At 42.7% G+C, this 12,356-nt stretch overlaps 1 protein-coding gene across 1 annotated transcript; it reads left to right on the forward strand.

The window, feature by feature from the left end:
* Window positions 1-214: 214 nt before the first annotated feature.
* REXO2 (RNA exonuclease 2) lies at window positions 215-10,890 on the forward strand. Its single transcript, XM_036258470.1, has 7 exons — window positions 215-456; window positions 1,378-1,461; window positions 4,370-4,447; window positions 5,023-5,134; window positions 6,438-6,546; window positions 8,444-8,497; window positions 10,523-10,890. The coding sequence occupies exons 1-7, from the start codon at window positions 310-312 to the stop codon at window positions 10,650-10,652; spliced, it is 714 nt and encodes a 237-aa protein (XP_036114363.1). The 5' UTR covers window positions 215-309; the 3' UTR covers window positions 10,653-10,890.
* The last annotated feature ends 1,466 nt before the right edge of the window (window positions 10,891-12,356 follow it).

The raw sequence follows: 12,356 nt of genomic DNA on the forward strand, positions 1-12,356 counted from the left end.
GTTCACACCTAACCCAAACTCAGGAAATGCCTCTGAAACGAAAAAACTTAGTTCTGAAAAACAAGCGCGTCCAATAACATCCGAAAACACGTGGCGGGGGTGGAGCAATCGCTCGCAATAACAGGCGAGACTCCAAGTCCCAGCAGCCTATTCGCGGCTCAGCCAGGCTGTTCAGGGAGAGCCAGCGCACTGCATGCTGGGTCTTGTGGTTTTCGCTCCTGCGCCTCCCCGCGGGTTTGCGACATTTAGCGACTATCGCGCCTGCGCCAGCGCCGGAGCGGCTGGGGCTGTGGCTGCTCGTGCCGGGTGATGCTGGGCGGCTCCCTGCACTCCTGGCTGTTGCGCGGTGTGTGTGGGAGTCGCGGGCGGTTCGGGGCGCAGAGTGCCCAGGAAGGTGGCGCAGCCATGGCGGCAGGGGAGAGCATGGCCCAGCGGATGGTCTGGGTGGATCTGGAGGTGAGCGAGGTCGGTGGGGGTGGAGGGGAGCGAGGGAGGTTCGTGCGGACCGCGGGGCTGAGCCTGTCCGCGGAGAGCGGCAGGTCTGGGTGTCGGACGCGCAGGTAAGTGTCTCCGGTGCGGGCGGTGCGGGCCAGTCGGCGGCAGGAGTTCTGCCGGGTTCCGGGGTGTCTTCTCAAAAGGGGGGAGTCATCCATATGGTTGCCCCCCACAACTCCGCCTAGGTAGGGACCTCTCTAACTTTCTGGTCCCGTTGAGCTTAGGGTCACAGGGCCGGGTTAGACCCCACTTCCCCAGCCTTGCAGACCCTAGGTGGTTGGAGTAGACCGGACTCCGGAGATGACTCAGCCTTACCCTTCATCCCGTAAACCAGGAAACTGAGGCCCGGAAAGGGACTCCGCTCCTTCAGGCCATACAGTTGATGAGGGTCTGAGCTGGGATTCCATCCCAGTTCGGTTCCCTGTAGGTTTTCCATACTCATGGCAAGGACACCCCCTTCCTTGAAGTCTCAGTTTTCTCGTACGAAATGAGGGTAATAACAGTACTTTCTGCATTTAATTGTGTTGACGATCAAGTGGTCTAATCAAATATGTGAACTTTGTAAACTCTGCAGAGATGTGGTGATGGTAGTTAGATCTAACTCTTCCAAAACGGAGTGCTGTCAGCACTAAATTTTGCATGTGTCCTAGAGTAGAACTGGGGTGCCTGACATATAGCAGGTTTTTGGTAAATGTTTATTGAATAAATGACTACTGTTTAATGCCTTGAAGGCTTGCCAAGAAGCATTATCCTTTCTTCCATCTTAGATGTGGGATAAGAATCGAATCTGCTTGAGGGAATTCTTGTGAAATAATCTTGAGTAAGATAGGTCAGAAAGATGGTTTCGTGTGTGTTATAGATTTATTTATTTTTTTATTACAGATGACCGGATTGGACATTGAGAAGGACCAGATTATTGAGATGGCGTGTCTGATAACCGACTCTGATCTCAACATTTTGGCTGAAGTACGCGATGCCCTGTAACATACCCATACTGTTTAGAGTATATTGGAAATCTAAAGATCGTTTTTCCTTGTCTCTTTATTTAAAGAATAAGATTAAGGTACAAAGTAATGTGCTAGGTCATGCATGGTTGGGTTGGTACTAGAATCAAAGTAGTTCATCTCACAGACTGGTTATTGTTCAATAAGCCATGCGAAAAGTTACAGAAATGTCAATGCTGTCATTTACTGGGCACCCACTGTGTACCAGGTTTTAAGCGCTTTACATGGATTCACTCTTAATCCTGACAATGACTTTAAGGTAGGTACTGTTATACTCATTTTACGAAGGACGACATATTAGCACAGAAATGTTGGGTAATTTGCCCAAGGCCACCTGGCTAGTTGTTGCAGGAGCCAGGCATTTCACCCAGGCAGTCTGAGTAAAGTGCCTCTAACCAATAAGACAACCAGCTCTCCAGTCCCGTCAGGATTGGTGACTCAGGCCAAAGTTGAGTAAAGTGTCCCTGACCAATGGGACAACCAGCTCTCCAGTCCCGTCAGGATTGGTGACTCATGCTGAAGTTGAGTAAAGTGTCCCTGACCAATGGGACAACCAACTCTCCAGTCCCATCAGAATTGGTGACTCAGGCCAAAGTTGGTATCTTTCTATCATAACTTTAAATTTAATTTGACTCCATATATCCAGGTTTAGCCTTTTCAGCTAGGACATGTGATTCTTCTAGATCTGTGTTAGATTTTAGAAAAATCTGTTGATACAGAGTCATAAAATATTCTCTTGTTGACATTGGGCATGATTAAAGTTTTAACATGCTGCTTTTAACTGAAACATTAAACAAAACAAATAAAACACACCTGTTGCCTTTGGCCACCCATGAAACATTTAATAAGTGTGTGACAGCATGTGATTGGTAGAGAGTGAAATCCCTGGCCTTGAATAACTCTGTTTCATATTGTCAGCAGTATTTAGAGGCAGTGAGAGACTAGAATAGGAACAGTAGGTATGCCCATGGGAAAGATAGTCTTGTTAAAATTAGTTCCCAGAGGGTAGAATTGATGTGTTATTGGCACTGGATAAATTTCATAAATCTGTAGTTAAGACTTACTTTCCTGGGTAGGTAAAAGAGGGGAGAAGGCATTTATAGATGAATTGCTACTTTCTTGGAGTACCTCCTGATGTATCAGCTGGAGGAGAATCATTAGACTTTGTATTTCTCATTGTAACAGCTAACTTAAAAAAAAAAACTTTAAATAAATAAATAAAGCAATTTCTTTAAACAAATAAATAAAGCCCTAGTTTTAGGTATGCTTGTTTTAAATCCTGTCACTTGGAATTTACTAGAGATGAATAGTGAAGAGAAGTGTCTGTATTTACCAGCCTTACTTACCCTTGGCCGAAGAGGAGTTTTTCCCTTAGACTGTTGATATACTGTGGAATACTGACAGTTGAATCTAGCAGTTAGTTGATATGTACCCCGGAGGAAATTTGGGGCCATGCACCAGCTGCAGATGAGTGCAGACATTTGTAAATAGACTCAGTCAGATGAGGATAAGATGTTAAAAAAATGCTTGGGGGCTGCTGGCACTTAAGTGTCAGTTCTGGGGAAAACAAGGTTTATTTTTGTATGAGTTTGAGGGAAAGTGTTTTATACTGGTAGAAGAACAAACATCCTATCCGAAAAGTTTTCTGTGGGGGTGGCTTATTGGGATCTAGAATAAGTTAGCCTTAGATGGATAGTAGTTAATTTTTCCCATCATACTTTGGCCAGAACTGTTTTTTTACAGTAAGAGGTTTGCTTTTTAAAAAATATGTAATCAGAGCAGATTTTTTTGCTTCCTCATGGAGCTTGCCATTACCAGTTTTCTTGTTTGTTTAAAACTCCTTGTTAGTTGTAGGATGTCAGGCATATTTTAGTCAAATTTTAGCTGTTCTTTTCAGTGATTGCAAACTATTTTTTACCACCTTAGTCGTAATAATACCTTGGATTTATAGTACTTTTCTTCTAGAGAGTTCAAAGAACTTCCAAATCTGTCATTTCTTTTATCTTGTTAGCATCTCTTTGAGGGAAGGGGGGTGGCAGTGGTTCAGAAGGAGAAACAAGCCCAAGGTGATTGGCTTTAATGACAAGTCGGGCTTCTGGGACTCTCCAAGAGACGCACAGTGGAATGTTCTGTTAAAGAGCTGGGAATCCAAAGGCCACTTTTATTTTTCAGTGGTCACCAATTACCTTTTTAATTTTTTAACATGAAAATATAGTTATAATTAAATAGTATAATTTTATCCAAAAAATAAATATAATTTCTTGGTTTTTTGCCCTGTTCTTCTGCCCCATGATACTCCCAAAGTTTATGTATTTTCTTGGTATTTTGTATGCATATATCTGTGTATGTATATTAAACAAATGTGAGATTAAATGCTTGTATGTACTGTTTTGCAATTGGCTTTTTTTCACTTGGCAATATAGACACTTCAAAATGAACTTAAAAGCAGGGATTGGCAAGCTTTTCTAAAAAAGACCAACATTGACTATTTTAGGCTTACGGTGCCACATACGGCTCTGTTAACATGTGTGTTGAATAACTCTTTACCAGTGTAAAAACCATTTGTAGCTGGCTGGCAGTAACACAGAAAAAGCCACAGGCTGGGCTATAGTTTGGTGACCGATGATAGAGATCTGTTTCTTCTCTCAATAAGCATTTCAGTTTTCAGTTGTGCATGCGTTCATTTATTCTGTGTTGCCATTATACACAGTGCTAGAATGAAGGAGTGCCACTTTTAGAGTTAACCAAATGCCCTCATCACTTACTTTTTCTGTATATATATTTAATCCTTGATGCAGCTTAAACTTGACCTCAGAAACCAAGGTTATCCCTGTTGATTCTGGATGACTAATGGCTTTTCCTGTCCACAGGGTCCTAACCTGATTATAAAACAGCCAGATGAGTTATTGGACAGCATGTCAGATTGGTGTAAAGAGCATCATGGGAAGGTAACACTACCCAATATCAGGATTCCTGCTTTGGGGAGCAGTAACAGCATCTGAATCCTATACCATTGTTGGATGGTATTTAAAACGGGTTACAGGAAGATTGCTTGGCAAGCCTGGGCAACCGCTTTTTTGGTTTACTTTTCATCTCTGGGACCTCTTGAGATCTCCTCCGAAGGTCCTCTTTTTTCCGCTCAGTCTGTCACGACTGTGTTGTGGATTGTCAGGATCGCGCAAATCAATCTTTTGGATAAGGGTAGATGTCAGCTTTCAGAGAAGGGGGTATGCTGCCGTCCTCTTAGTGGTGGTTTCTTCCCAGAGATTGTGTCCTCGGACTTCGAGTACCACTTTTTTTGGCTGTGTGGAAATGCCATTAACAACCAGGAACATAGCGTATTTGACTTGGATTCTTAAGAAACAAATGCTGTGCAAAGATGGCAGCTTCGCTTTGAACTTGGGCTCTGTAAATGGTCCATTTATGGCTGTATTTGCTCATTTTAGAAGTGAAGTTTCATTTCTGATGCCTTTGGAAACTGACTCCATGTGTTTCCGGTGGGGTCTGGGCTTCTCTCTTGCAGTCTGGTCTAACCAAAGCAGTGAAGGAGAGTACCATTTCATTGCAGCAGGCAGAGTATGAATTTCTGTCCTTTGTACGGCAGCAGACTCCCCCGGGGCTCTGTCCACTCGCAGGTAAAACTCAATCCTGTGTGTCCCTTGTATGTAGTCTTCCATTGTAGTGGCTCCGGAGCCCGCGTTCCAGAAAGACCGGCCGAGACCATCATGGCTTCTGCTTGCCTGATCTGGATTGTACATCTTACTTTTGTATTTAAGTGTCCTTGTATAATTTATGAGTAGTGGAAAATGCCCTGAAACCTGACACGACATCAGGGGTACTCAGGCTAACTCAATAAAAATTGCCCCCCTATTTTTATTATGGAGAATTTTCATATGTACAGGAAAGTTGGATTCAGTCATTGTCCACCTGAGGCCGTGGGTGTTTTACCTGTCTATTTTTTGTTGGACATTTGAGAGTAAATTGCAGGCACCGTGACACTATTTCTAAATATTTCACCACACATTCCCTAAGAGTAAGGACATTTTCTTATGTAACCACAATATCATTGTCACATTAAGATACTTTAAAACAATTCAGTAACATCAGTTCATATCTAGTTCACATACAAAATGTCTAATTGTTTTGAACCAGGATTTAATCAAGAGTCATGCATTTCATTTGGTTCTTATATCTCTTTATTCTCTTAATCTAAATTGTCCAACTGTGTTTTTTTTTTTTCTTTTTTTCTTGTGACATTGACTTTTTAAAGAAACCAATCCAGTTTTAGGTTTTTAAGAGTACTGCCTTGTCAGGGAAGTTAATGTGCTATGGAGATGTATTTGTATTTGTATATGTAAATTGATAAAGTAACATTTTTTTTCAACATTCATAAAGTTTTGACGTTAAGTATTAGAGTATATATTGTATAAAATGTCCCCCTTTGCAAATGTAGCTGGTGTTTATTTTACAGTTCTTATTTCAAATTTAGTGTTTTTCATATAAATTACTGTATGGAAGCATGAACGATGATTTGTTAAAATTGGAATGTAAATAAAGGTTTCAACTTACGTGATTCATTAAATGTTAAGTTTTTAGTGTTAGTGGTGTAGATTTTGTGACATTGGGAGAAAATTTGCACATCTGGTTCATATAAAAAAGTAACAAATAGATTTGTGCATTGTTTTAAGTATGTGGAATGATCGATTTATTCTTTTGTCCAGAGAGAGACCATTTACAAATTTATTTATGAGCTAGACTAACTAAATATTCAGAATCTGCATTTGTAAGCTAATCAGACACACTGAAATCTCAGGTGCTTTTAGGATTTGTTTGAATTAAGAATAAATTATCTCCATTTTAAATACGGTATATGAATTTTTATATTCTGTTGTATACTACTAGAAATACATAGATGCAGTATACTTCATGTCTTTCTAGGAAATTCAGTTCATGCAGATAAGAAGTTTCTTGACAAATATATGCCCCAGTTCATGAAACATCTTCATTATAGAATAATTGACGTGAGCACTGTTAAGGAACTGTGCAGGTAAGGGCTGTATTTAGGAACCATTAAATTGTCTCATTTAGCATGTTTTAATTGAGAATTTGTGGAAAGGAATTGAATAGAGCTGTAGAACTCAGGATGCAAAGTGGGCGTATAGTTTTCTCATCCCATACTCACTTGGACAGGACCTTAATTTATTTTGGATTGGTGAGAATTGGGGGAAACTGTCAAAATCTTTCATACACATTTCATTAGTCCAGAAAATGTACTGAGCACCCATTCTGTGCCGCGCGTTGGTCTATGTGCTGGGAACGTGTAGATGAAAACCCTAAGTAACTTGGCTTAGAATTTAGTGGGTTGGTGTAAAAAACACACCCTAAAAATACACTGTTGGTGATTTCTTTTTTTGTTTTTTTTTTTATCCTCACCCGAGGACATTTTTCCATTTTTTTGTTCAGGTAGAGTGGGAGGGAGAGAGAGGGAACAGAGAGAGAGAGAAACATCGACGTGAAGGGACACATCGAGTGGCTGCCACCCGCACGACCAACCAGGGCCGGGGACAAACTGCAACCGAGGTACATGCCCTTAGCGGGAACCGAACCCGGGTCTCTCCGGACCGCAGGCTGACGCTCTAACCGCTGAGCCAAACTGGCCAGGGCAGACTGTTGGTGATTTCTGTAATGGGAGTGTGCATACAGACTAGGAAAGGCACAAGGAAAGGAGCATCTAAGTGCTGAGTGGGGGTCTGGGAAACCTTTACATAGGAGCGAGTTTGTTTGTGTTTTTGGTTAATCCTCACCCGAGGATATTTTTTCCATTGAGTTTTCTTTTAGAGTAGAAGGGGTGGGGGGGGGGGGAGAGAAAGAGAAACATCATCAATGTGAAAGAGACACATGGATTGGTTGCCTCTCTTATGTGCCTTAAATGGCAGGAGATCAAACCTGCAATCCAGGTATGTGCCCTTGACCAGGAATCGAACCCGCCACCCTTCAGTGCGCAGGTCGATACTTTAACCACTGAACCATACCGGCCAGGGCAGGACATAGCTTTTAAGTTGAGATTTAAGGGAGTGTGGAAGTTTTCCACAAATCAGGTGAGGAGAGAGTATTCTAGAAAATGGGAGGAGGTGTAAAGATAGGAGGGAGCAGGAAGATAAGGACAAAACAAGTTCAGGGAATCACAAATAGTTCGTTAATGCTGGGGTGCAAAGCATGAGGTTGGAAAAGTGGGAGATAGGCCCTGTTATGAAGGGCTTGGATGTCCCGCTAAGGAGGTTGACGTTTCTCTGGTAAGGGATGGGGTTCCTTTGAAAAGTTGAAATAGAAGAATAGAAGGTGTCAAGAAAAGAGATGGAGATGAGAGAGGAGTCTGGCATCACCTTGGAGAGAAGGAGGAGCCAGGGAAATGGCAACTGGGTGGTAGAGAAGGGTTGGGATAAAGTTTTTGAGAAAGTCATCTGGCCGGCGTTGAGTGCTGGGATGGCGAAGTGGGGATGAGGAGGAGATGTAAAGAGATTCTAGTGTTTCTAGTTTGGGCAATTAGGTAGATGATGGAACTCTTCGAAGATGAAGGGGAAAGTAAGAGAAAAGGTAGATTTGGGAGATGGGGGAAGGGAGGTGTTGAGGATGGGTATGGTTTCAGATAGCTGACTTCGAAATGTCTGGTGGATGTTTAGGTGTTGCCTCCAGCAGGCAGTTGGCTATCCATGACAAACTCGGGAGAGGGCTGGGCTGGTGTTAATAGATTCAGGAATCGTGTGCATTGATGAACTTGCCCCAAGAATATATAGACTGAAGATAGGACAGGGTGGAAGATAGGGAGGCTCAGGCAACTCCATAGTCACACCCCAAGTGCTTTTTTCAGTTCATAAGTTGTTTAAAAAGTTATTCAGTATATTTGAGACCCTTGCCTTTGAGAGTTCCCTTTTTGCTGTGTATAGACGCTGGTATCCAGAAGAATATGAATTTGCACCAAAGAAGGCTGCTTCTCACAGGTAAGTTTGTTTCCTTCCAGTGCTTGGAAATCTGGCAGGCCAGATTGCTGACTGCATGAGATAATGTCTCGCCCACTCTTCTCCTTGGGGGGGAGATACAGTACAGCTCGCTAAAGGAACTTCTTTTGCAAAAACTATCAGAAATTCTGGTCGTGATTCTAGCATTTCATTCTGAGATATGTAGGGTCTTGCAGTTTTAAAACTTTTAGATAACTTAGTTGGTAGGTATGTGAAGCAAATTTTTCTAGTAATGAGCAGTATTAATTTTCTTCCCAGCAAGAATATAAACGTGTAGCCATTTAAAATTAGAACACTTTGTGTATCACTGAATATACAGTTTTTCAGATTGTTTCTTCTGTGTTTGCAACTTTAGGAACAAGTATTGATTTTGTCATCTTTCAGGAGGAATATAAAACTTGGTGGGGGACTTAGCAGCTGGCTTCCAAGGGCAGCATTTGGTCATCCATTTACTGTGCTCCTACTGTGTGCCAGGAACAGGTAGAGGCAAACGCAGAAAGACCAAGTCCCTGCTCTAGAGAGCCTGGCATCTTAGTTCTTTTTTTTTAAATTGTACTTGTATGGATGACAGCACAGTAATACACAGGTAGAATATCTTACCTGAAAGAATTGGGGCTTCATGTGCTTTGGATTTTAGAATTTTTTAGGTTTTAGAAAGGTAAAGTACATCGGTAGTGATTATGTAGTACGAACAAGGTCTGAGGCCACACCCCATAGTAAAAAACATTGGTATTTCTGCAGTGAGATGTACAAATGTTCACAATGAATATAAATAGCCTCACATCAAGATTGGTCAGGTTGTACCACATTATGGGTTATAAAAAAGTACTTTGGGTTTTTAGGTCATTTTTGGATTTCAGTATTGTGGATAGGATGTTTTACACCTTGATTAAGCCAGGGGCTGTGTTTTATACTTTCAGCTCTCCACCATGTATCCAGGACCTGGGAAGAAAGCAACATTGTTACTTTAACCACAGAAAGAACTGTTGTAAAACTCTTGCACCAAAGTTGGTGCAGTTTATTCTCTAGAAGAGGCCATTGGCCCATCCTTCAGAACTTAGTGATTTACTTGCACACTGTCGGGGTAACCTTGGTTACCTGATTTCTCAGCCCACAGCAGATGAGACACAGCATGTTGGAGGAGAAGGCTGTTAGGCGAAGGCAGGCTGCCACTGATCATAGCGTAAACCATCACAAGAGAGGAGGGAGATCTTCCTTTGTGGTTAGGTATCGCCTCATCATTGATGCTTACAGTGATGGCTGAGTCATGAGTACGTTCCAGTATGTCAATATTTTGTGCGGGGATGTCGTGAAGTATGGCAGTGTTTGCCGGACTGTGTTCCAGGAGCTTAACTTTTCCACTGATGTGGTCGATGAAGTTTAGAAATACTGTGTATATAGTACAACTTCCTCTTGGCAATTCAGAGTACACTTTAGTACATTAAATGCTTTGCAAGGGACTTCAAAAAAGAAATGTTTAATCTAGTTTTTCCTAAACTTACTGGCCCTGGAATTCTTTTTTCTGTGCACTACCTCAGCATCTTATGAAACTGTTTTGGGAAACTTTAATTTCTTATATATTAGAAAAAAAAAATTTAAACAATTTTTAAAAAGCACTTACATTTGCTTTACTGAAATGTTCCAGTTTTTTTTTTTTTTTTTAATATTTTAAAAATTGATTTTTAGAGAGGAAGGGAAAGGGAGAGAGAGGCATTGACGTGAGAGCAAAACATTGACTGACTGCTTCCTGCATGCCCCCCCCCCCACGTGGAATGGAACCCCAAACCCAGGCATTTGCCCTGGCTGGGAATCGAGTAACCTTCTGATGCATGGATGGCGCCCAGCCAGCTGAGCCACACCACCAGGGCAAAGTGGCCTAGTTCTCGATGCCAGACAGTGGCCTCTGCATTGGGACCTGTTGCTCTTCAGCCACGTGCAGTCGGGCTCTGTAAAGGGACCGGCGTCTCCTCCGCGGCGTTTCAATTCACTCCGTCTGTTTGCTTGCAGGGCACTTGATGACATTAGTGAAAGCATCAGAGAACTTCAGTTTTACCGAAATAACATCTTCAAGAAAAAGACAGATGAGAAGAAGAGGAAAATCATGGAAAACGGGGAGAACGAGAGGCCCGTGAGTTGATGCAGCGCCCAGGCTGCAGCGCCCCGGAGCAGCGTCTGGCGGTGGGGTTCATGCCCCCGCCCGCGCCCCTCCTCACACTTCACCGCACCTCCGATTCTCCCGCGACAGCGCCGCACGCGATTGGCCTCCTAACACGCTGTTTTCACTTATGACAGCAGCTGCTTTGTAAGTGCCAGGTCATGTCCATCCCCTGGTACAAACCTGCATTTGCTTTTAGATCATTTCTTCTTCTTCTTTTTTTTTTTAATAAATAATAAAGCTAGTTCTATTGAAATGCAAACCTTTTTGTACCATCTATTCTTTAGTAGTTTAATCATTGCAAAATGATGACCTTTTCTCTTTTGAGCTGGTGTGGCTAATGTTTAAGTGCTTAGGCTGTCAGGAATGGATTAAGTTTCTTATGAGAAATGGGAAGGGAGCTTGTTCTGTTTTGCTTTACAAAGTCAAGACTAGAACAACTTGAGATAGATTCAGAGAAGCAGATTTGGGTTCATTTTTATAGTTATCAAATTAGCAGAGGCTCGGAATAACTGTTCCTCACTGTATTCAAGAAATCAAGTAGGTCATCCGATGGGTTCTGCAGGTAATAACTAAGGCTTACTGGGTAGATACTATGTTTAAGGCTGTCCCTGTGCTACGGTGATAGAATGTAAACAGATGGCTGCCCTAGTGATGGTCAGTCAGTATTTGAGAAAGCATTTCAGTTTGAATATCTCAGCTCATAGTGTATGTCCTTCGAGCACAGTACTAAGGTGATTCAGCCAGAGGGTACATTAGAATCATGTGCCTGTAGGACTCGTCCCGTTCCGACAGAGGCCTCCTGAAGACATCAGGATTGGGAAAGGCCCACAGGGGACTGTTTCCTGGAGGACCACTGAGCTGAAAGACTGGGGTGGTCTCCAGGTGCATCCGAACTCGGTCATGGCCATTACGTGGACATCGCAGATACGGAAACCACTAGCCGCTAGATCAGAATTCTCTCGTGATTCACTTTCCAAGTTGTTCTACTTACAAAGCCTAATGAGTGGAGAGAGACTTTGGTGCAACTTGTTCCAGATGTGTAATTTCAGGCTCAAACTCCCAAGTGCAGCATGTGAGAATCGATGAAAACATGTCTGCTGACTTCTGGCCATTTGAAATGGCATGGGCTTTCATCCTGTCCCAGCTGCAGTGTTCGGAAGACAGAGCTGATAATCGCTTAGAACAGGGCTCTGAGCCAGACTCGGTTCCCACTGAGCTCCATGACGTACCGAGTCCGCGGCAAGGTCACTTCCGAGCCTCAGTTTTCTTATCTATAAAATGAGAATGGTGGCACCTAACTCAAAGAATTGTTGCAAGTAAATTAAATACTACTCACATAGTAGTACAGTTCCGAGTTCAGTGAGCACCCTATCGTGACAGCTAACACATGATGGTAACGGGTGGATTCAGCCTTTATCAGGGTAGGGCGTTGGGGGCAGGGTGCTGTCCTGGGCCAGCTCTGCTGGCTGGGGTTATCTTACCCTGTTAGCTTAAGGCCTGGGACTATATGATACGACTGTGACAAACTTCACCAACACCGATCTTGATTGTTTTAGTGCTTCTCACTAAAATTTGGGAAGATGGCCATTGACCTTAGGTGACTCTCAGGAATGTTATAAATTCTAATGCAAGAAAAGATACGAAAACATTGGGTTGTGAAAGAGGTTCGTGCGAAGCAGATTC

This window comes from Molossus molossus, unplaced genomic scaffold (assembly GCF_014108415.1).
Source record: "Molossus molossus isolate mMolMol1 unplaced genomic scaffold, mMolMol1.p scaffold_m16_p_13, whole genome shotgun sequence".
NCBI classification, from domain to species: domain Eukaryota; kingdom Metazoa; phylum Chordata; class Mammalia; order Chiroptera; family Molossidae; genus Molossus; species Molossus molossus.